Source organism: Fundulus heteroclitus, chromosome 8 (assembly GCF_011125445.2).
Source record: "Fundulus heteroclitus isolate FHET01 chromosome 8, MU-UCD_Fhet_4.1, whole genome shotgun sequence".
Lineage (NCBI taxonomy): Eukaryota > Metazoa > Chordata > Actinopteri > Cyprinodontiformes > Fundulidae > Fundulus > Fundulus heteroclitus.
In genome coordinates this window covers 484,811-509,760 of record NC_046368.1, presented here as the reverse complement: position 1 = coordinate 509,760, position 24,950 = coordinate 484,811, and the positions used below count along the sequence as shown (strand labels likewise).

General features: G+C 40.0%; 1 protein-coding gene across 4 annotated transcripts in view; it reads left to right on the top strand.

The window, feature by feature from the left end:
- The first annotated feature begins 540 nt into the window (after positions 1-540).
- The window catches only part of sh2d3ca (SH2 domain containing 3Ca), a 75,952-nt gene continuing 51,542 nt past the window's right edge, over positions 541-24,950 (top strand). For 2 of the 4 annotated variants that reach the window (XM_012871138.3, XM_012871137.3), the window contains exons 1-4: positions 541-574; positions 3,814-4,071; positions 4,182-4,656; positions 10,015-10,054. In XM_012871138.3, the coding sequence (XP_012726592.2) occupies positions 556-574; positions 3,814-4,071; positions 4,182-4,656; positions 10,015-10,054 (792 nt within the window). In that variant the 5' untranslated portion in view covers positions 541-555. Of the gene's footprint in view, positions 575-3,813; positions 4,072-4,181; positions 4,657-10,014; positions 10,055-20,979; positions 21,466-24,950 lie in introns of those variants that run through there. The other 2 variants (XM_021320780.2, XM_012871140.3) reach the window with 2 other exon arrangements.

The window sequence follows — 24,950 nt, the reverse complement described above, 5'->3', positions numbered from 1 at the left end:
CTGTGATGTCATTAGCTTCTGGTGTCCTCTCAATTTTTCTATGGTCCAAACAGCAATTCTCCTGTGTTAATACTTATTGAAAATCTGTGACATAAATATAAGCTGATTGTGAACAAATTGTTTTTATCTTTAGATAATTTTATAGCCAGATTTTTACATCAGTTAAAAAAAATGCAACATAGCTCCTTACTCCGGTTTCTGTTAGAATCGTTTCAATGCCATGACACTTTTTCATTCAGGGCCATGAGGAACCATATGTTGATTATCGGTTTTTTTATGCGTGTCTTTCAGCCCGTGTCTTCTCATTTTGGGGCTTTTCATTTCCTCCTCACATTGGTGTTTGCAGCCTTTTCACAGGAAGTAAAGGTCTGCCCCGCACCCTGCCGCTCATCTCTCAGTTTTGTTCTCCTACAAACAGAGTGTGAGCAGCGACTCACCCTTATCTGACAAACACCTCAGCGCTTCTTCTCGTATGACAAGAAGCCGCCGTCCATCTTCTCCTCTGTTTTGGCTGCAGCTGATTCATCTGTAACCAACTTGCAGCTGGGCGCCACCATGAGCCTACGAAAACTCAGTGAGTGTCATCTGTATGTCCGTGTGAACTTGCAGACGCGGCTGATAATCTTTGCGGTGCTGTTTGCAGATGTTGCTCCATCTTCCAGTTTTGAAATGTTTTAGTGAACGGTAGTACCGGAACTGTTTGATTTCAAAGAGCAGATCTCCTATGTAAAGCTTTACAATACTGCACAAAGTCAAAGTTGTGGTGGAAAAATGCCTTAGTGAATCCCCATATGAATAAGAGGGAATCGAGTTCACGCAGAATACTGCAAATATAAAGCTTCCCTCATTCTGCTTTTCGAGACGTGAACTTAAACATTTTGACTTCACAAATACAAATAGAGAGTTTAGTGTCTTACAGCTGCGTTTAATCTTTTCAAACCGAAACAAGTTTAAAAGTAAAATAGTTCTCGAGAGCATACATATGTGCATCATGTGTGGGAATGCCTGAAATGTTGGGGATTTAATGATTTATTTGAACTGTCTGATTTCAAGGTGGATAAATTTTGTAACAGACACCTTCAGTAAGTAAAAAAAAAAAGAAAACAAACAGGAATTAAGATGCACACAATCATTTTATTCGCCCAGGTGGAATTCTCACATACTATGGTATAATATACACAAAGCCTCAAAAGAAGTGGCTTGTACTGTATAGCGCTTTAACTAGTCCAACCCCAAAGCACATCACACTACAAACTATAAACACAAAACCTGCACTAACATTTGGTCAAACATCCTCTAGCAAAGGGGACCTCAACCATGGCTTTTTATTTAGCAATTAGCTTCTGGCTCAATTTTGAATGGATATTTGAAATAGTTGGCTGTTAGTTAAAGAAAACTTTTGTTTTTAGATTTCTGGAGCAAAGCTGCTTTTAAGCATAGTCTATAAACAGTTGCCTAAATGGGGCGTCGAACAAGCCCTGACTTCGGGCCATCGTTTTTATTTAGATGTTTTGTTATCACAAATAGATGAAAGGTTTACCAATCCAAACTTTGTTTTGAAGAAACCCTTTATCGAGGTCTGAACTGTCTTGTAAGTCTTATTTAAAAAAACAACAACAACAAAAACTTTCAGATTTAGAAGCAGAATAGGTTGCACAGATCTTAAGCTTTATTTTAAAGCATCTCTTTCCCATATACAATAATCCAGCTCAGGTCTGACAAGTCTATTCATTTTATAAAACGTATTACAGAGTTTATTTTTAAAAACTAGCATAACAATCTTTTAATTTTATAACAAATACAAAGCTTCAAATATGATAAAAAAAAAACTGTAGCTCTAGTGCACGACATTCTTTCTTACTCCAGAAACTGTAACAAAACACGGTCATTGAACTGGACATGAAAGTAAGCAATAGGAAACAGGCTAAATGAGTTTTGTCCTTTGACGCTTGCCTTACCTCCTGATGGGATGGCACCCTGGGCGCTGAGCAATAATCATCCATATCATCCATATTGACGGCCACTGTCCAAAAATCTCCTGAGTCAGAGCTCTGGGAGGTCATTCCATTAACTTAATGTTAGCTTGTTCTATTTATTGCAGAAAAAATAAAGTAAAATAAAAATGTTTCGATATGTGTTTATGCACATATTGTTATTCAGTTGGAATATCCACCTGTGTCAAAGTTTTGACATAAGATAAAGTTGAAGAGTTTAGAGGTAGTCCCCCAACACGATTAGTCCATCCACTTTGTGCAACACACCAGGACCCCCTGGTAACAAAACAGACCCACAGCATGATGCTACCACCATCATGCTTCACAGATATCACAATGTTTTTTTGTTTTTTTTTAAAAAAAGCGAATTATGCCAAAAAAGCCTGTTGATGGCAATAAGATAAGTGGTTCAGGTCTCATTTATAAGCAATGTTTAGCAAGAGTGTCTGATTTTATTTGAGCCTGTACAGGTCACTTAGTCACTTTTAATTTACATTGCATACATACAGTAGTTTGGCTGGTTGACATGTTTCTACTGCTTTTGACCACAGTTCACAAAAAATGTTAAGATTAAGACATATTCACAGATTTAAAGGTAACTTGAGTAAAACACATGTGTACAACTAACCTAAATATCACCCCGATGCTTACAAATGCATACATGTTTCCATGTTTTTTTCAGCTATTTAACAGGCCCATTTGGTGTTCAGTGTGTATGAACAGACGGGTACAATATCAAAACAAGCTCTGAGGTTGAATAAAGATTTGGATTTACAGTAGCTGTATAAATTATCTAAAAGCCAAGAAACAGGCCCTTTTGATGCAAAGCAGAGTGACTGCTGTGTGAACTGACTTTTTGGAATGAGTATTTATAAATTACAGTGAAATGCTTTTTACTGTAACTCGCAGGATTATTAATTCTGAGTCTCTGACACTGTGGGGTGAGATGCTAGGATTGATGACCACATTGTGGGCAATCTTGGGTGGGTCTGTTCCACTTCTCTTTCAGCGCTGCTTCTGCTTTTCGGTTGTTGTAGCAGATGCCATGCGATATTAAAAGATCTATATCATACTTTTTTCTTAAAAGCCTTTCAAAGTCAACTATAGGCAAAACAAGCCTATATGATGAAATATTGCCTTTGACAGTATGGAGTATTCATCTGTTCTGAAACATTAGTTGTTTTCTGGTGCTGTCTCTTTGACTGTGACGCCGCCTCTCCCCCTGTGAGTGTTTCATGACGTCACACTAGAGCCGTATTAAAAAATAGCTGCTGCTGTGCAGATTAGGTGCTGAAAGAGAACCCTTTTGTCTTTAACTTTAAGCAGAAATATTCACGCTCTGCCTCATGTCAGCGTTCCATCCGCATGTTGTTTACCGGGCAGGGGCAGCGCGGTCAAGGTGGTACTTCCTGGAGGGGGCGGGTGACGACCGCTCTACAAAGACCTGACATGGGCACTAATTTTCCTGCACAGGGGAGGGGTTGCCGCTCAAAGAGCAGAATTCACGAGGATTACTCAGACATGCAACATACAACAAGCAAAATACCACTTTGGCCATGATTTTAATGACGGAATAGCAACATAACATAGTTGAAAGCTCACAAAAGTTGATTTTACACGTAATAGGCCCTTTAAATCTTTTCTTTATTTAGTAGTTCCTTGAGTAGGAATAAAATAAACATGTTAATTAATATAGGGTAAAGAAATAGCAATCTCCAAAGTATGAGTTTGAACTGATATAATTTCTAGCCAAGATGATTTTGCAGAGTTATCGGAAACCAACTCACCACTCCCTGCTCTCACATTGTTCCCATGTAAGGTTTCAAATGGTTCGGCAGCCTTACCAACATCTCTTTCCGCCGCTCCACCGAGAAATCGGACTCGAAGGCCTCCAAGTCCAAGTCTGGAGATGGTGGTGAATGTGAGGAGAAGTTGGGTACAGTTGTTGAGACGACGCTGGACGACCTGGGGGCAATGCGTCCTCGCACGGCCAGCTATGTGCGCTCCAGTGAGGACTACACACACGTGGGCACACTGCCTCGGCTGCTGATGAGGAAGAGGGACAAAAGCAGCAAAGGTGAAGAAAAGCAAAATTGGTTGTCGACAAATTATTGCAGCTGCTTTTTTTTTTTTTTACATAAATTTGATGAAACATGTCAAATCTCTAATGACCCCTTCGCTCTGCAGGAATTGTGAGCAGCAGCAAAAAGACTAAAGACAAGAGCAGCATCGGCAGAAGTCAAAGCCAGAGACCTGCGGGAGACAGGAGGGAAGATTCACAGACACCCGCACGTTTTTTGTCCAAAACGTTGGAGGTTAAAGCAGAAGTCTCAGCTGACACTGGGCTGAAAGAAATCCCTTCAGCTGAGGGTAAGCAAAGCATCCAGGGTGTTTCTTCAGCCAATTCACAGACCCAAGTCCAACCTGTAGAAGATGCCACAATCAACCAGAGCATCCTTTCTGGACCAGCTGCTGCCGGTGTAGAAGTGCTGCCATCTGGTGGTCCAGATGCAGCACTTCAGTTGGAGGAGAGGAAAGTATTGAACCCCGAAGAGACTCCTGAGAGCCAGAAGAAAGAAGAAAGTGTTGAGAGCGATGGATTAGAGCTAAAAGAGGAAGAAGGAACTTCAGAAATGAAGGATGAAGACAACGGCATTTACTGGTGAGTTTTTGTCTTTTACTTGTCTTTATAAAAACACTTGGCATGAGATTACAAAGAATTTCCTGAATCATGAAAGCATGCTTACATTTATTTATTTATTTTTCAGTTTGCTGAGAACTGGGGCTTCCATTAACGCTTTAAGCAATCTTAGCTCTTTTTTATTTTGAGTTAATTTGAGTTGAAGCAGCAGTGGTAACTGGCTTTTATTGCACAAGTGAGACCAAAAACTAGACGCTTGCAGCTAAAACTGTTGCCTTTATTTATAATGTTTAACTGTTTCTTTACAAATAAGGATTCTGCAACACAAAATGTATGAAAAGATTAAAGGATTTTGCAGAGTTTTTTTTTAAAAGGGAATCTGTGACATAAAGCTGAATTCCTGGATCAGTTTTATTTATCTCCAACAGTCTGTTGAGAAGTCTGTCACTATGTTTTAAAAAACATTATGTAATTTAAAAAAATAAAATAAAAATGATTTTTTTGGCCCAATTGGACTTTAAAAGTAATCAGAAATAGGCAGAAAGAAAAGCGAGGAGGACATGTAGCAAAGGTCTCAAGGCCAAGAATCGAACCCCAAACAGCTACATAGATGACAAATAACCTCCAGATATACGGTGCCTTTTTTTTTTTTTTTTTTTTTTTTTTTTTTTTTTTTTTTTAAGATGTGGATATTTACAGTTACTTGAAACATTTCTGTTTAGGACCAACTAAACACTGGTGTGGGTTTGACTTTTTTTTTCTCTAGAATTAAAAACAGACAAAACATTCTAGTATAATTTGGGAAATTATGCATAACCGGTCCAATATAAAAACAACTGTTGTACATAGTAGCCTGCCATTGAAATATTTCCATGCATTCAACATGAACTTGAATGTCATCAGTTTTCCGCAATTGAAGCGTTCTCCAAGCGGATGAAATTTAAGATCAAGAACTAAGGGCATGGTTTTGATTTATATATATATATATATATATATATATATATATATATATATATATATATATATATATATATATATATATATATATATATATATTGTAGTAAATGATGTGCTTCTGGCCAAAATCTAACTTGGTATTCCACTCATATTCATATTCCACTCATATTATCAGAAGTAGCAGAGGTCCTCAGAGTTAGCATAGTCCATCAGTTGCCTTTCCAGAAGTTTTACTTTAGTCTTTTTGGAACCATTGCCCTGTTAGAACATCTCATTAAGCCCAAGTAACAACCATCTTGCTGAAGGTTAATTAAAGAACTTCAAGGCAGTCATTCATCTTTATTTGATCATCTTGTAAAATGCAAAACTATCCCTGTTTGCGAGAACAACCCGACATGATGCTCCCATCACCTTGCTTTACGGTTTTATGATCAGAAACGTGAGAACTTCTGAAAAATAAAATGTTTTCTGCAGAACACGTTTGGTTTTTCCCAGAGTGTTTTGTTAGTCGGTTTCCACTTTCACAACCTCGGTGTAAAACTTGATCCACTGTTTACAGAAACACTGGTGATCCAGCATTTTCCAATTCATTGCAAATATGCGCCTTTTTGGATCTTGGGTTTTTCTGAAAAATCCTCATCAATGTCCTTACATCTGGCGATCGGGAGATCAATCAATTTAAATAAATGTCATAAATGTGTCTAGGACAGTGATCCAATATACAGTCAAAGTTATACCAAAAGCATGTTGACAACCACAAATGCAACTGTATAAAAGACACTTCACCAATTAATAATGTGCATGGATATATAAACTTGAACCCGTAGGCTTATTTTTGATTCTCTGGAGAAAAATCACAATGAATTTCATTTTCACACCCAAGTCTTGGCATTGAAATTTAAAGTTAAAGTTTAAAGATTGCTTGAAACGGATGCTGAAATGAATGGCATTCATCCTTTTGGTGAGTGTGTAATCTTTTTACCAGCTCTGGTAACAAAATGCAGCAAGGACCCGGATAACTGAGAACATGCAAAAGGCCACAAGTAGAGTGCTTCACCCCTGTGGTAGGCGAACCATCATAATAGCTTGGCTGTTGTGCACACACACCCTACCTTAAATGATGCGTGTAAAGTGAGAAGATACTTGGATTCATTCTTCGGCTTTTTAAGCCAGCGACTAATATTGATTTCTTCTATTGATCAAATGCGTCTGGAAAGCTGCCGGTCGGCTGCTGGTTGGATGATTTCTCATTTAACATTGATTTGCTCTTACACACAAGACCTGGGGAAATTAGTATTTTGGGAGGGGGCTTATTGTGCATGTTTCTTCCTGGGGCAGCTGATTTATTAATAAGTTTGGATCTTTGGGAGTTCAGGGGAGAAATTAAACGTCTATATGCTCCCACCCTCCTCTCCACCAGGGGAGATTGTATTCCCTTCACTTTCCTTCCGGAAGATTTCAAAGGCCGAACCCCAAGAATCTCCGGCATAAATGCAGAGTGCACGGATCAACTTTCATTAATGCTGTGTGTTTATGTGCTTGTTTAAAAACACAAGCTGTACATGCGCTTGCATGTAAGGACTCCCATGTGTGAGCGTAAATTGTCTGCCCATTAGTTTAGCTCAGTTGCCGTGGGAAATAAAGCTCCATATATCGGGTTGCTCCATCCAGCAGCTCTCCCTCCTACAGGATGTCAGCTCAACCCCAGATCACCGCTCTGCACTTCTGTCTCTCAGATTGCCCTTACACTGTGCAGCCGTGAACTGTTGAATCTGTTCTGGGAAACCATTTCATCTTTTCCTGAAAACTCTTTCAGCCTCCTGTTGGCATTTCTTCCCACTTTTGGTTGTTAGAAAAAAATGTTTTTATGGCAGAATGTTCAGCCTGTATGTTTCTCTGAAATCATTTTATCAGGAAAATGGGAGGTTTGTTCGTTCTTTAGATGTAAAATGTTAGGGAAATCTAAATTTTCTCTAATTTAATGTTGTTTGACATATGCTGTATGAGATAAAGCAGAAAGACTGTCCAGTAGTCCCAGTACACGCTTTTGAATTCATTCTTTTAGTTTTCTGAAACAAAACAGCTTTTATTTGTTGGAAATACTGCTATTGAATTGTTGAAAACGGCCTCACAGCATTTGTATTTATAGAGCTTCAACATCTTGCAATTCTCTCAGATGCTCTGATTTATTTCTGGGTTTTTTGCTCTGATTTATTCAAGCTGGTGCCCAATGCTCAGCCCAGGCAAGAATAAGGAAAATCTATGCATGCAAAATTATTGAATAAAAATACATTTGCATAAAGTGGATTCCAAATGTCCTTCAAGTTTTCTTTCCAGCTTTAAAGACTGTCTTTCAAGCTAGGTTCTTTTAAAGCTCCTCTTTTTAAGATTTTGGACAGTCCAATGACAAAATGCAGCAGAGTATTCATAACTAGTAAGTAGTGCAGAACTGTATCACTATACAATTGTTTTTATTGCCATTGATGTACATGTCTAAGCTTTTTAGGTGTTCATTACCTTCTATTACTATATGAAAAAACCTTTGGCTTCCAAACACGGATAGTTTGATGCATCCCTTTTTTATTTGAAGTATCATAATTTGAATTAGACAAAAATGCCTGATCCAGATGTTAATTTTATTTAAATCCAACATTTAACTTTTAGAAAGGTCTGTTATACCCCCATCAAATTGTCATGTATTTGCATTGCATTTCATAGGAGTAGGAAGAAATGCTATCTCAAGCAAATAAAGCTCCAATACTGCCTTCTTATGCCATGCTCTAGCGTACACAATTTGATCTCAACCTAAGTAAGACAGCCAAATATTTTTTTTTTTCGGACATATGAAAATTCTGTGGTTTAATCATCACTACTCTGAAACACCTTTTACACACCTAATAAATGCTACTGCTACAGGATCAACTTAAGTCCACAATAATAATAATGACCAGATTAAAAACATGATTTAATTTCACGCTGAGCTCTCCAGATACTCTGTCTGCACTGACAGAGATTCACTCACATCAGCATGCTGAATGCTTAGAGCAGCTTAGACTAGTGGCAGTGGGTGCCACGAAATAGATCAGCTAATAATTATTGGACCACTTGGGGGGTAAACAAAGATTTTGTATTATATTAATTTCACCTAAATTGAAAAATTAGGTCATTAGCCGAACTTGATTGCTTTCTCAGGGGACAATTCAGCCATTTTATTCAGGCTTGTTAGACCATGGAGACATCTTAAAGGAGCAGGACACTGACCTTTCAAGTACTGGAGTTGAGAGCCCCGGTATAGGCAATAGAACTCCAGACTATTATTCATAGATAAAAAAGAGAAAAGGAGATGGTGCTGTCACAGCACATGCAATAGTAGTGATACAGTTAAACACTGAAATGTATGTTTCATCTGAATATATAGTCAAAAAGCAGGGCATCATCAGAGACATGCGTACTCGATAGATGTGACAGAACTTGGAGTTACCATGAAATGCTCTTCATTTTTAGTTTTTCTCTCACTAAAGGTCAGTCAGCAGCCAGAAGTCCTTTTCAAACCACTGTGTGTAAAAATGCACACAGTCCCATGGAGTTATTTGTTTGCATGTGCGTGTGCACTGACTCATTATAATAAGCTCCATGAATGAGCTTACATTTCTGTCGTTATCTAACAAGAGATTGCTATTTTTATCTCATTCCTTATAGAGAGAGAGAGAGAGAGAGAGAGAAAGACTGCTGTTATTGGCACAAAAAAGAAATGTGCAAATTTACCAAGATAACAGAAGCAGTTTTGTACGGCAGTGTGGAAACTATCAGCTCCCCCACTGCCATAAACGGACCTTTTGATCTGACCTCTCCCTCTGGTTGTGTGTAACACTGCTTAACTACCAGTCTTCTGAGACACATCATGCATTTTGGACTTGCACCAATTGATCTTAGAACTTGCCTGAGAGTATAATTGGTCTCGGTTCCTACTCTGGCCGTATATTACAAAGCTCTGCATCAGTAACCACAGCATGACTCCCAACGCTTTTTGACACATGATCAGGATCCATCACAAGCTCTTGTTATACAGTTGCTACCAGATTTGAGGGTCCGCACTCGGCAGCCCTTGAAGCGCAGCAGGGTTTATATGTCTTCCATGAGGCTGAGCTGCATCCACATTTTAAGCACCTGAAAGCCTGCCGCAGACATCCATGGGAATACAGGCTCTTATTTTATTTTTTTTCAAATAAAGTGTGTGTCTGTGGTAACATGCACCTGTTAGACAAGCAGATCAAACACAGAAGGGTGAGTATCAAAGCACAGGTACACACAATGTGGCAGCCTTTTTTCCTCTTGTTACACTGCCGAACATCTCCCCTCTTTCATCTGTCTTTTACTTCTTTTTATTCCACGTATTCACCTCCTTTTATTTTCTTTTTTCAGTCACATGAAGCCGACAGAAACCCAGCCAGAACAAGTTCAGGTCAGTCTTGTGTGTGTGTGTTGTTTTTTTTACTGTCTTTAATCCTGCTATCTTAAATATATCTTCAAATTGCAAACTGATGTTCTGTATCTAGAGAACTGAAACACTTTGGCCTCATGTCAATTTTTTCTAGCTGGCATAAGTATTTTTGTTGCATTTATTTTTTACGTGCAGTACGGTTGAAAATGCATTCTCCCCTTAACATTATTAAATTACGTTTTTTATGCTGAGTACTGAGATCTTAGCATCAGCTCTGTTTTGTTTGTTTTTTTTTTTGCTCATTTCAGCAGACTCCCTCTGTATTTCGCCTAATTCCTCCTGCCATTTAGCTAATTGAATTCTCAGTGCCAATTGTCAGCGCCGCACATTTATGCGCAGGGAACGCTTCGTCCAGCAGGTGGCGACATCACCTCGGGCCCCTAGAGCTCCCTATTTATGAGTCTGTTTTGTGACCTTGGAGATAGTTGGGTTTTATGCATCACGTATACAAACAAAGTCTCGAGGAAAAAGATCAAAAGTGAGAACTAAGAGGCGGATGAAGTGAAAATAGAAAGGCTGGGAGAAGAAAGCGGAAGAGGGAGGGAAAGCGAGCGCTTGAGGAGCTGTTTTTGTATTGATCATACGTCACTGGTGAGGTGATAAAAGCCTTCTCCTGTGACCCTGACCTGTTTCCCCCTTTGTAAAACAAATGTGTCGGACTACTCCTGCACAGAGCAAATTGACTATAGGTAAACACCACAGCCACTCTTTTCTTCAGGTTTTCTGTATGTTTGACACAAACAACATCTGATATCTTATGCGTATATAAATTAATGGGTATAGCTAAAGGCCCAGTACTGAAATTATGAGGATTTTTTTTTAATGCACATTTGAACCCAAAATTCTGAAGAATCTGACTAAAATAGTTTTAAACTATCCTGCTGCTCTTTTGCGAGGAGCTTGCTATTTTGTTTTGTGACGTGCATACGTTAAATGAACAAATCCAGTCTCAGCAAACATGTTAAAGACACGGCTAAAAGATCCATCTCCTTTCAAAACAAGCCACAAAATCAGCGAAGCTTCATCTGGAAAATGGAGGACATTGGAGAATGACAAGTAAATAACTAGCTAAATAAATAAATGTTGGATCTAGATAAAAAAAATACATAAGTTACTCTGTTGTTAAGTAATACTAATTAAAAATATAGCCTATAGGATGATCCTGGCAGTGTTGCTTTTTTAAATGTATATTTTTTAAATATATCTTGGACAATTTATGTTCGATGTTGTGTTAGATTGTAGCTATTTAGATTTTTTTTAAAATCAGGCCTGCACAATATCAGGAAAACATATTTCTTATGCTAGCAGTGAAAGCCCATCCAACAAGCTGGATATATTGACAGGATTTGAGTGCATAGCACTTCAAATGTCATATCATGTTAAATATTGCTTCCTTTGCAATTGTGATTTTGTACACACTCATGTTGTGATTCGACTGATTTTTGTAGCTCCTTTTTTTCTCATTCTTGCTGATTACGTCTCTGCAGCAAAGGGATTTGATTGGAGTTTGGAAAATATCCTGCATATTACTAAGTTTATTGTTTGAGGGAATCGGGTTGTAATCCAAGACCCATTTATTGCTCTCAGCTTTGTTGCTCTGAGTGAAATTTGGAAATGTTTTAACCGGCTCAGCCTGGCTCCCTGCCCTCATCCCGCCTTCTTTGTTACAGTTCCAGATGTAAACTTTTAAATTAAATTTACTTTTACACATTTTACACATCTTAACCAGGGATGTCACTAGATGTGGCTGGTGCTGTACTGCATGTGGCACCCATCCACTCTGATGTTTATAATGCTGCTTGTTATAACTCCTTTCATTTTACCATGTGTGCTCTTTTACATAATGCTGTTTACATTTTATAGACTAGATGTTATAAATCTTACAGGTTTGGGTTTAATTTGTGGCTCTATCTAAATAATTTTTCTGTTCATCATATTATCCAAGGTGTTACAATATTACTTCATTTCTTTGTGTTCAGTCTGTTTGTTCATTCTTGTGTTCTATTTTTTTTAGTATATCTGAATTTATTTCTGTTAGATCTGTGAGACGTTTCCCCTTGATTTAGCAGTTTCTTCATCTTAGCTGAGCTCCTTTCGTATTTATTACTCTCCCTTCCTCAGTCTCCCGGCTTTCCCTCTGCCTCAGCAGTTCCACGTTATCTCCTCATTGACTCCCCTGCATCCAGTGTCATTCCCCACTCTTCCCTCAGTATTTAAGCCCAATAGATGTCTCTGGTCACTGTTGGATTCTTCAGTTTAACAGCTATGTACTCCGTTTGACATTTCACTGCCCAAATTCACCCTATTTTCAGACATGTTCCTCCTAAGATCTTCTCATTGTATTAGTAAAGTTCTTCAGTTTCCACAGTTTCTGCCCTCTGCGCTTGGATCCTTCACCAACTAACAATTTTAACTTTAGCAGACCTGGTATTTTGTGTTGAATGCTAATCTTGCATGTTTTGTCACCACAGCAGCCACTCCCACCACCCTCCCAACCCACTCCCTAAAAGCTGCCAGCAATGTCCCCTTCTCCTTCCACCTCTCTGAAACATTTATGACAGCTGATGTTTAAATCAGGAGTTGGCCTCAGCGTGCCCTGTTATAATGGGAGAGACCAGCCCAGCGGCTCAATCCTCCACGTGTGCTCAGTCAAACACGTGTTCATACACACAACGCCTACAATAAAACATAGATATAATAAATGCATTTTATGAATCGGATTTAAAAAAATTATTGAAGTCGGCAATTAAATAATAAACAAAAGCTTACGCCAACAGCTCTTCAGTTTTATTGTTGTTGTAGGGTTTTTTTTTATGAGCTGAAGAAGCCGGCTCTGCTGGTTTTGTGACTCATTTGAGCGAAGTAAAAAGCATCTTTAAAAGGGTTTGTGGATAGAAAACACTTCTGACTACACTGTGGTACCAATTAACACAGTCTCTGTGTTTTTTTTTAATACTTTGTGATGTTGATGTGAACTGTTCTGCAATAATGTGCATCTATTTTTGCCTGCAACCCAGCCTTGCTTTGTCTCCTGCTTTGTTCAGTGGTTCCGTTTAACAACAACGGGATGGAGCCAAAGGGGGGGAGGTGGAACGGGTTGGTTTATATGAGGTTTATTAACATATGCCTGGGACGCTTGACGCTGCTCAGGATAAAATATTGTGTGTGTGTGTGTGTGTGTGTGTGTGTGCGTGTTAGGGAGCTCAGTGTGTTACTGAATGTTTGATTATGCGAATGGTTTAAATTTCAAAAATCTGTATGCGTCTGAGAGGTGCTCAATTAAATCAAAGCAGCACCCTTTGGGGGGATTGCACATGCACATGCATATGTGCGCTCGCGCCTATTTAAGTAGACTGAATTAATGCAGCACCTCTTTATAGAAGGAGGAGGTGAAATCTTTTACAAAGGGCTTCACATCTCTGAAAACAAAGTTACACTTATTTTGGTGGGCGTCTTAAAATATATATTGCTACACGGTGTGGTTTTTCATTATTTATCTGACTTTTGTCAGCACAAGAGCCCTGTTCATACCATGAAATGTTATGTGCATTTGCTCTTCCTGTAACATGTGAACAGTTCTTCTTTAAGATGTACGTCACTTTCTGTAGAATGCTGTTCCGTTTAAGTGTCAGATGGCCGCTGGTGATTTGATTAACTCTTTTAATTTTACAGTTCTGCTCCAGCAAAGTTCAGAAGATACAGACTCTTTAACCTCAATTATCTCAAAGTTAAATATGCACCCACACAGGCACCCTAATATATAATCTCTGTGACATGAACGGACAGCTCAAAAGATGAGCACCACAGTGAGCTGTGTTTAAAGCTTATTTTTAACTTTTACAACTAGGCAAATATCACTAGCTGCAGAATGGGCTGCAACCAGCACAAGTAAGCCACCTAAAGGTGACTACAAATGACTCCCAGCCCCAAGATGGAAATCATTAGGGGCTTTAATTCGACAATTATTTCATCTTCTTTTCAAAAACAAAATTATAAATGCCAGATTTGTGGCATAATTTTCTTTTATCTGACCTGTGGATCTCTCCAGCTACTCCAGAGATACCATACACTTCTCTGCTGCTTCTCCGATTAATCCATGTAAAGGGGCTGTGTAAGAAGTATAAACATTGGGGTATTATTTAATACATCTATTTTGCATCAATAATTAGTCATTTTAAGCTCACATCCAATCTAAAGACTTTAGCAAAGATAACTGAAGAGATACTTTATGAACAAACTCAACACTTTCTGAAAAAAAAAAAAATTCTTCTCATTCTTGGAGAGCAATTTTTTTTTTTTTTTTACTGTTTTTAGCTGTTTATCTGATTTAATATTTATGCTGTTTTTAAGTGGCAGATTGAGACCACGTTTTGAGTAAGTCCTTACATGATGTTAATGTATTTTCTTTGACTCCCCGTAAAGCTCTTTGGATTACTTTGTGCATACAACATGAAGGAGAAAAGAAAAACTGTGTTTTGGCTATCAAAGGTTACAGACCCACAGTCAAGCATGTACAAAACAAAAACCTCAGAAATGTCCACACTTTATAAATTCCCACCTCTCGGGAGCCTCGGCTAAATCCCTCATATTCTTACTACCCTCCTTTGAAGTGTTTCTATGTCGTCAACCTCTCTTCAAGGTCAGCGCGCCGCAAATCAGCGCACAAAGCCAAGAATTACGCTGTATTCATCTCTCTTATAGGCTGCTTTATTCGCGCTAAAGATGCGCCTCGTTGCTACAGCAACACATTGGTTAAAGGTTTAGACACTTTAATGTGATTATACCCGAGACAGATGAAAATAATTTTTAACAATTTCATGCCGAAATCATATTTTGTTCAAAAGCACGCGCGGGGACAAAGTCCTCGGGTTCCCTCTGTGTCGTTGCAGACCGGTGTCATGAACAGACTTTGACACACATATCTGTGTTTTAATACGGATTAACCAGGAGGTGGATTAGATCCACCCTGATGATCAGATACACCAATCGCAGCGAGGCACATACATACAGATCATTAACTGCACCCTTTTAACCCCCATGCACAGCCTGCACGGGCTTTGTTTTAAGGCCAAGAACACACACGTTGACACAGTTACGGATGTGTTTGCACATACAATCTCTATCCCCCCAGTCTATCTTCTTTTATTTTTTTCTCTTCTTTCACACACACACACACGTTTCCCACTCTTCCCTCTCACACCTTTTCTATCATCACGTGCCTATCTCTCACACATCCAGACACACTCTTTCATTAGCAGGACGCTCACGGGCACAAGCAGGGATTCTCCATTGTCCTCCCTATCAGCCTGCGGGATGGAGCTTACTAATTAATATTTAACTGAAGCCCGCCTCCGAGCAGGGGGAGAGATGGGGAGATAGAGGACTGGAATGAGAGCAAGGTGGAGGGGATGGCCGCAGAGGAGAGAGCGGGAGGGCGGAGGAGAGGAGTGAGGAGAGGGATCAGAGAGGAGAGGAGGCTGGAAGGAGGAGGTTAGGCTATTGATCAGAGGGATACGAAGGTGAGAGAGGAGAGCAGGAGGGCGGTGATAAGACTGACTGGAGAAATGTTGGATTTGACGGAGCAAAGGAGAGAGTGGTGTGGAAAAACGAGAAAGAACGGCCTCAATGAATGCGTGAGAGGGGAAAACTGTTAGAAAAAGAACATTTTGGGAACACCAAAGCAGGGTTCATGGGAATTTTATTAAGTTTAGCTTAATATAAGCTGAACTCAAAATATGTATCTTTTCAGGTGTGTGTGTGTGTGTATGTGTGTATGAAAACTAACAGATGCACCAGAAATCTTTTTGTAGCTCTGCATCATATACTGCATCATTTTTTTTTTTTTTTTTTTTTTACAGAGGAAATGTTGACTCAGTCTTTGCTTTTTCTTTTAATGCCACATCTCACCCACCGCAGCAACTTGATATCTGTCATTGTGATTCATCAGAGGCTGCGAAATGACACTCGTAAACAAGTGTAAGGTTTGAGAACCCCATTTCGCTTTGAAACAATGACAGGATGCGCTCCTTCTGAGCAGGATTCCTTCACTGGTGCAAAGCCGATAGAGGCGAAGAAGCTGCCGTTATTGACAGAATAAAAAGTGTACGCGCACCTCAAAATCCCTGGATCTGGTTGTTCTGTTAACAACTGGGAGACACATTGTAGTTTGATCACTTTTTTCCCCCTCTCCTTTTATCTCTTCTAGTAGTTATGCCGAGGATGCTCTTTTATACGTATGCTCATAGAATGTCTTTGATTGATGTGAAATAATCTGATACGGTTTCCACAGCCACCAGATCTCGAGATTTTAAAATGATATCACTTTTTAATGAAAAATATCACATGAAGAGAACAAAAGTTAATCCCTTCTTTAGGGCGTCAGGTGTTATTTTACAGTCAGTAAACCTAATGAGCTTTTTGGGTTGCTTTCTATCTGTGTAGGTTTATTTGCAGAGTAGCTTTAGTCCAGTGTGCCTTAGTGTTTTTATTTATGATATATACAATGCTAATGCAGAACTAAGCATCTGGCACGTTTTTTTTTTTTTAAACAGAGCTTCAGTTTTAAATGCAGTTAATGTGTTTAATTAGGTTAGGACCACACCTCAGTTACACCTCTAACCGCTCGGCAAACAAACCTCCAGCCTGCCTCTTTAACCCCTCCCTCCTTGCCTTTCACACGTTCAGTCAAGCCTCATCCCTACTTATCTTCTCTCTTCACCCTTCTGTCTATTTTTACAAACTTTTCTCAGCCCATTCATCCAACTCATTCCTTTTTGTATCCAACATGCCTGTTTATTTTATTGTTTTTTATCTTCATCATCCTCCTCAACCCGCCTTTTTGTCCCACTCATCCTGCTCACGAGTCTTTATGACCCCCATTCATTCCCTTTTAATACCTCCCTCTCTTCTCATTTGTCCTTTTATCATCTCTCTCATTCTACCTATCCCTTTTTACTGTAAAAACCCTCTTCAATCCACATACCATCCTCACAACCCTTTTATCCCTGTCATCCTCCACATCCTCATCCCCTTTTCAACCTTCATCCTTCTTTGCAACCCCGTTTCATCCTTCACGCCTCCATAGGGCCCCTTCTTCCACTCCTGTCATTCTCCTCATGCGGGTTTTACAACCCATTGTCATTCTACTTATCCTCCTCATCCCCCTTTATCACCTCATTTCAACCCTGCCTTGCTCCACATCCATATGTATATCCCCATTTTATGCCTGCCATCCCCTCATCCCTCTTTGCAATCTCCTTTCATCCATCATCTCATCTCTGTCATCCCACCACAATCCCATTTCCTCTGTCCTTACATCTTTTCATTCCAGTTATCCCTTGCTTCCCTCTTTACGACCCCTTTTTCTCTTGCACTTTCTCCTCATTGCTTTTTACAACCCCCTTTCAACCCATCTGACACATGAATTTATCCACTGTGAGATCAATAAAGTCTATCTTATCTTATCTTATCTTATCTTATCTTATCTTCTATCCTCCTTTTTCTGTTTTCCGACCCCTTTTCAACCCCTCCCCCCGCTCCTCATCCCTCCTAACATCTTCCTTATCTCCCCGTCATTCTCCTTATCCCTCTTTATAGTCTCCTTTCTTCCCATCCACATTTTTCCTCCCTCCTTGGCAGCCTTCTTTATACCCACTTTTCACCCCACTTCGTGTCTTGGTTTCATCACATCCTTCCTTCTTATCTTTCTCAATGACCCCTTTTGACCCCTCCTTTTCTCCTCACCCTTCTTTGGAACCCCCAAGTCCTTCAACGCATCCTTACCCACAATATCCATCAGGTTTTCATCCATAGTCCGTCTTTAAAACCATGTTTTCTCCCAGCCATTGTACTCATCCCAGCATAGAGGCCTGCTTCTGAGTCTGTATTATCTATTTAATTGAATTTAAGCCATTTACCACATGCTTATTTTCACTGGAAGTCTTCTGGAGTGCTTAAAAAAGCACCAATGATTATTGTCGTCTCAGAAATCATGCCCAGATGAAGCGGAGCCTTCTGATCCATTTTTTACCACGTTCTCTTACTTTTTTAAATCAAACTAGTAAACTCAAAGTGTTTTGATGTGGTATTTTTATTGAGAAATTATAGAAAAGTCATTACTATCCTTATTATTACATCACATTGCACTACATTATTAGATTATCATTAGTTTAATGCCATGCTACAGTGCAAACTTTTCCTCTAAGAAGACGACATGTTTCTACTTTAGGGTTTACCAGGATTACCATTTGCTCAGATCTCTGACTGGTATCAATCCATCATTTTTTTTATGTTTTCGTAGAAATTTGGTGTGAAGACATACAACCAGCGTGTGAGTGTGTAGCGCACCACAGCTACCACTTGTCACATACCCTTGGCTCTGATATGATAGTTTTTGGGTTTATAGACGAGTGAAAGGCAAGAGGAGTGCAGAGCTCCAAGAGATTATTTCTATCCCCCCACTGTGTAATCTGTCTAATCCACCGCTGGATGATTTGGGATTACATTAAGAGGGGACGATGTGGTTAATGAATACATCCTGGGTTTTGTTGCTCTGTATTTTTGTGACCTTTGTTTTTTTTATTCCTGTAGCCCACCAGCGTAGCTTCAAGAAGCAGATTAGACAAGCGATCACATTGGGGCCACGGGACGAGTAAGTGTGTTAGTGAAGTGAAAGGACGTTTCCTTCCTCCACTGCTCTATATCGCTCTTTTATTCTGCATTGCTGCAGTGGCACAGACCCAATTAAGAGCAGTGTCAGAATTTTGGATGCTGTCAGGGTTCCCTGGCTGCCTTATGGCGAAGCATCCTCAACAAAGTCACTCAGGAGGCCTCCGGAGACAGCGCCCCACCCCACCTGACATCTCGCCGCTACGGTGTGTGTTTGTGTGAAATTGGCCAGCGAAAATCACACCCTGTTATGCTTGAAACACCTGCCTCTGCTTTTCAGCTCATAATGAGCTGTCTAGCTGCAGCCAGCGTGGCCTTTTAGAGACACATCATTATATTCAGCTACGCATAGGCACACACAGGTAGCATTTATGAAACAACCAAATACTCTGTCGAGGTGTGCCTGGCAAAAACGTAGAGGAGAACCTAAAGGGTTAGTTAGCGGGGTTTCTATAGCGAGCCTCTGTTAAAAGGTAAATCATGCTTAACGTGTTCCCTTCTCAGCACACATTTATCACAGGAAGATCCCCGGAGGCGCATCTCCTCTACCTCCGTCTCCCATCAATACATAAATTGGCTTCTGTGCAAAAAACTTTCAACCGTCCCTTTAACGCCGCTGAGGAGATTTGTCTTTAAAACAAGTCGGGGATTCAGCCTGTCCTCTGATGCAAGTCAAGTTTGCCGTTGTGAATTATAATTTAGCTGATTAAAATGTGCCTTTGCGAAACTAACGTTTGGGCCAAATGTAAAAGGCTGAACCTTTTTGCAACTGAAATGCTCCCTCTGTCTCATCTTTGTTGTATTTATATCTATCTGAGTTGTATTCCTCAGGGAAAAATGTCCCACTGAATCAGAATCATTGTCAGAATCCATTAAGTTGCTCTTCCTGCAAAGTGTTTACTAAAACAAAAACAAAAAAAAATCACAATAAAATTCTCATCCTTATGCTAACTGTAGTTCTTCAGTACTATCATCACCTTTTACCGTCTAATTGAATCCATAGGTGGATATATTTACTCAGTCACATTTACTTCAGTAACTTTTTGGAGCAAAAAATAAATATATCTTAATTTATTTAATAAGATTTATGAAGATTTATTTAAAAAAATAAACCGTTTGATACGACTACAAAATTCTGCTTTGGAAATTAATGTTTATCCTGCTGTGTTTTTGTTATCTTCGGAAATTGCCCTAACGTTGCTTGTCCAGCACGGTGTTTACTAAAGTCAACAAATCAGTGGTGCCACCAAGGGGTTGGAGTCCCCCCCCCATAAAGTTTCACAGCGCCCCCTCTGGCGAAACAGTACTTGCTCGATAATTTTATCGAATAATACGAATTTAAAACTGAGAAGGAGCTCCAACTGTATGCATAAGTTATGCATTCATGGGTTTAATTAAATTCCATCAGTTTTTCTTTTTTTTGTTGGTGTTTTGTGATCTTTAGGCCAGATTATCAGCGCTCAGCATCTGGAAACCCCATTCCAAACTTTCTGTAGGGACCCCTGCAACAATTTACCGTCAGACTTTAAAACTGTACCAACCCTAGTTGTTCACTGTTATTCTCACCTTAGTGTAAAAAACTTACGCCGCCCTGCGTGATGTCAGTGACCCTGTTAGTGCACACAAAAAAACTTGCTCGTCTTTTGCGCACTTTTTGTGATTTTTTGTGACTTTTCTTGGTTTTTTTTGTGTGTGTACATTTTTATATATTTTTATTTTTTTTTTGTCAAATGAAGTTATTTGCTGCAAAGGTCTGACCATAGGCATGTGTGAACGAACATGGCACAATGCAGGCTGTGCACGTCCTCAGTTTCTTCCCCATAAGCCTTAATCTTCTATATTCAAAATTAACCTTTTAATTTTCTTTCCACCTCTTCTTTCTTTTTTTGCCCCCCCCCCCCCCTCACTTTCCTCTCAATTCCTCCCCTTTATACTCTCACCGCTTGTCAGCATTGTCTGTGCAACTCTGAGAGCTGATGGGGTAGTGAGGCTGGAAGGCTAGAGAGGGGGTGGGGGTCATTTTTTTTTTTTTTTTTTTTTAGGGGTGGGTGGGGTTTCTGCCCAGCACCCAACAGCACTCCTCTCAGCTTCAGCCTGTAAACCCTCACCCTCCCCAATCATACACCACCCTCCCAACCCTGTCTCTCCCTCTGGTCCACCCTCCCCCCAACCCACACCCCTTTTCATGGGCAGGCAATGAGGTAATCCCTAGCAGCGGCGTGAAGCAAGTGCAGAGAGAGAGAGAGAGAGGCGAGCAGAAGCGAGCGGAAGCCGGTGCGGGGCAGGAGTGTGCGTGGAGGGATGTCAGCAGCTGCACCATCTCTCGCTCTCCTCATCAGCGCTGCCCGTGGGTGAACGGCTGATGTTGCGCGCTGGCAGCTGGAATGGTGGTCTTTTTTTTTTTTTTTTTTTTTTGTTAATATAGAGGTGTAGCTTGCAGCCTGCGCATCATTTGCGAGTGGTGGGCACAATGTTGAGGGTTTGTTAGGCAGGCGGAGAAGGGTGGGACAGGCTTCTCAGCGCCGAGGCTGGCGTTGGTGTGGACCCCCAGGAGTAGGCAGACGGGTAGGTGAGATAAAACAAGCAGAATTAAAGAGACAGCAGCGAGAAGGTGTGCGCCCACCATGACGGAGAGGTGCAGCCTGTGGAGTGCCCTGTCCGCTGCAGCGTGCTGCTTCTACAGGGGATCCTTCATGCAGGTGCAGGTGAGATTCATTCCTCGTTTTATCTTTTTGCGCATGTCGCCCCCCCCCCCCCCCCCCCCTCCAACACACACAGACATGTGTGCGCTCTTGTGGCACGTATCCTCTTTAAGTTTCCTTAGATTTGACCCATGCGCATGAGTATGCATGAGTGCGCGTCCAGGTTGGCGTTCCTGGGGCTCACTCCTGGCTCCCTTTCGCTGTCCTGGCAGCCGGTAATGTCACGCCGCCTTGTAGTTGGCAGACTGATGATATCATGCGCTCTGCACAGCGCTTGGGTGTCAGATGGACTGTGTGAAAACAGTGCGCGGAGAGAGTTAGATGGGGGTGGTGAGGGGGTGGAGAAGGTGGAGAAGGGTTTTCTTTTTTCTTTTTTTGGGAGTTTTTGAGTTAGTGTGAGGCAGTGAAAGGAGCACATGTGTGTTTACTATAGGATACCTAGAGGTTGTGCCTGAAGGGCACAGCGGAGTGTGTGGTGTCATCTTCTACTTTGGTCTAAATCTGGCTTGGGGCTCGCAACCCAATATCTGACCTTATTCTAAAAGGTGATGACACACTTGGCGTGTTTTGTCTGTTTTCATGTGAAATATTTTCTAACCCCCCCCCCCCCTCATTTTTTACCTTTATGAACAAGATTATACAGAGTTATGCTCACAGCAAAGCGTTCATCCTGATGTTGGGGTTTGATGTGTTCCACCTTTTAAAGACATTTAGTCAGTGTCTCAATCTGGGAGTTTTGCTTCTTGTTTTCACTTTTTTTTCTTTCTTTTTTTTTGATGACGCATGTGTTTTTGTTTAGAAACTGAGACTAATTAGCTTATTTTTAATTAAATCTGTCACGGGGTTCCTCCGTAGAGGGGGTGGTGGGGGGGGAGGCTTGTGGTAGAGCTATGTGTGTGTGGCAGGATTTAATTACAAGTCACTGAATAGTTAAGAGTTAAGTGGGAGCCTTTCTAGGATATGAAAATGAATAGCTGTACTTCACTGACTTGGTTTAGTTTACAAATAGTGTGATGGTGTCCATAGACTGATATTTATCCCACAATTGTTTCTAATTGAATAGGTCTGCCAGGCACAGCGCAGGGAATCATTTCACCTAAACCTTCCCAGAAAAGCTTTAATCAGCTTCTAGACAAAGTCCTGTTTGTTTCTCTTTTTCCCTTCCACTGGTGAAGTATGAGTAAATGAATCTTTGTTGTTTTCTTTGACCCTCAGAGTGGGTGATTCAGTTGTGTTTTATCAGGAAAAGGGGAAGAATCCAAAAACTAGGGTGTTAGGCTCACTTGTGTCTGAGCTGGCAACCTGGAGGTAGTTCAACAGACTTGATCCTGACTTCCGTTTATTTATTTATTTATTTATTTATTTATTTATTTATACACGTAGCATTAATTCACTGCAAATGTAATCTCAGGGCCCTTTGCAAGACAGTTTCAACTCATTTCAATTGATATAGAATCATATTTAACTAAGATTAAAGCTGTCAGATATATTAAACTATAATCCATTCACTGAGATCCAGTTATTGTCAGTTTCAGTCCAAATTATAAAAGCAATACAGTCAGTTATTTATCTGAGGAAGCCCAGCCAATTGGACTGAGTCAGTATGTCTGTCCAGGAAAGAGACACAGCTAAACACGTACAAACTGATCATGTAGCATGAATAACGAGTGTCCACTAAGTTAATAGCAGCAATGAATTCCTAAATGACTCGGTCAGTGAAGAACACACAACCAGGCCCGTGAACATTGGGCCAGGAACACTTTCCACAAGAAAGAAGAGAGCACAGAAAGTGAATGGCGACAGTTGCTCCATCCATGTCTCCAGCCAGGAAAAGGCACCTAATTTTCGACCAGAAAGAAAAACAAGATCCCTGAAAGTTATTTTGAGTATCAGCTCAATCTATAACCCAGTTTTGGAAAGAAACACAGGTGCACTGAGTCTGCAGTACTTTCCATGGGAAAGAAAAACAAAGAGTACGCATGATTAGTGGTAGCATTATCCTGGTCAGTGAGTTTTTTCATTACCATAGTACTACCGAGTACAGGTCAGGAGTACTTTCTATGGGGAATAATATAGTTCTGTCACTGTGTTTATGTTTATTTTCTTAAATTCTTCTACATATACATGGGTTTGCCTTATTTGCTTAATTGTTAGATTTTAAGTCACTTTAGTTGTTTTGTCCATATAAACAAGTGTGATTAGTAACATCGTAGCAGAGTTTGTAGTTTTGTCACAGTTCTGATCTGTTGTTTACCCCCATGTGTGCTTTCACATTCGTTTGTTACTATTTTAGTACAAATAATTTAATTAATGAAACTAGTTTAAAAGTCACATGATCATTTCCACATGGAGATCATCCTCAACATTTTATGTAACAAGCAACAAAGGCATCTTCAGGAAATAGAAGGGATGATGCATGTGGCAATAAGATGCATGACTGCAGAACACAAGTGTGACACTGATTTATGGCCGCTGCTTTGTGTGTTCCAGGCTGTGTTTTGGTCGAAAAGTGCCGCATCATTATGTAACAACATCTATGTACTGGTTTGGCTCAAATGATACCACGAGGTTTCAGATCACGATTCACTACTGGAACTTGCAACATGTTGCCGTGTTGCTCCAAAAAAATAACAAAAGAATAAAAATGAGCTTAGAGTAAATTGCATGGTGACAGTTGTTTTTTTTTTTTTTAGGGTTAAAATACATGATTGTTTCTCCTACGCCACTATGGTATTTTGAGAGCTGAGTTTTCACAACCACTATGTTGCCATCCACACAGAAAAACAACATTGTGTGATGGCAAAAGTTTTCACTTCCTTGGTTTTTACAGAGAAAACACATTTCCAGGAATTGCTTCCAAAATGAAAACATCCCAAAATGCAACTTTTTGAAAGTCGGCACCCACCTTGACTTCAATCATCTTCAAGTTCATGCTTTATTGCTTTCTCTGCTTGCAGTGTATTTCTGTGGCACTGCTTCATCGCTACATATACGGGCCTGGCACAGCGACCCAAAATGGTGACATTTTTGGTGATTTTGTTTCAATGAAGACAGTTCTTCAAAAACATCTTTCATTTTGTTTAGAATTGGAAAATCTCAGTGATTTATATGCAATTCAAATTGAAAGTCCTGCATAAAGAAACAACTTATGACATCATCTGAAATGACCAGATTTGCACTTCCAGATGGATGCATCGGACCGTTGTTTTCTTTATAGCTTGTTAGCCAACTGAATAAAAAAAAAAGAAAGGAAACGTCGAAGCTTTTTGTCCTAATTGAAGGTATATTGCTGATTATCCACTAACCTAAAAGACTTCAATACAGTAATGCAGTACTTCTGTCAAGGTTTGTTCTTTTTATTTTAATCAGATCAGTCTATATCAAACAAAATACCACATTAAAATATCCCATTATGTTTTCTAAAATACTAAAATAGCTTGATGAGATGGCACGAGATGAGATGCGCCAAAGGTGTATCTCATTTGAAA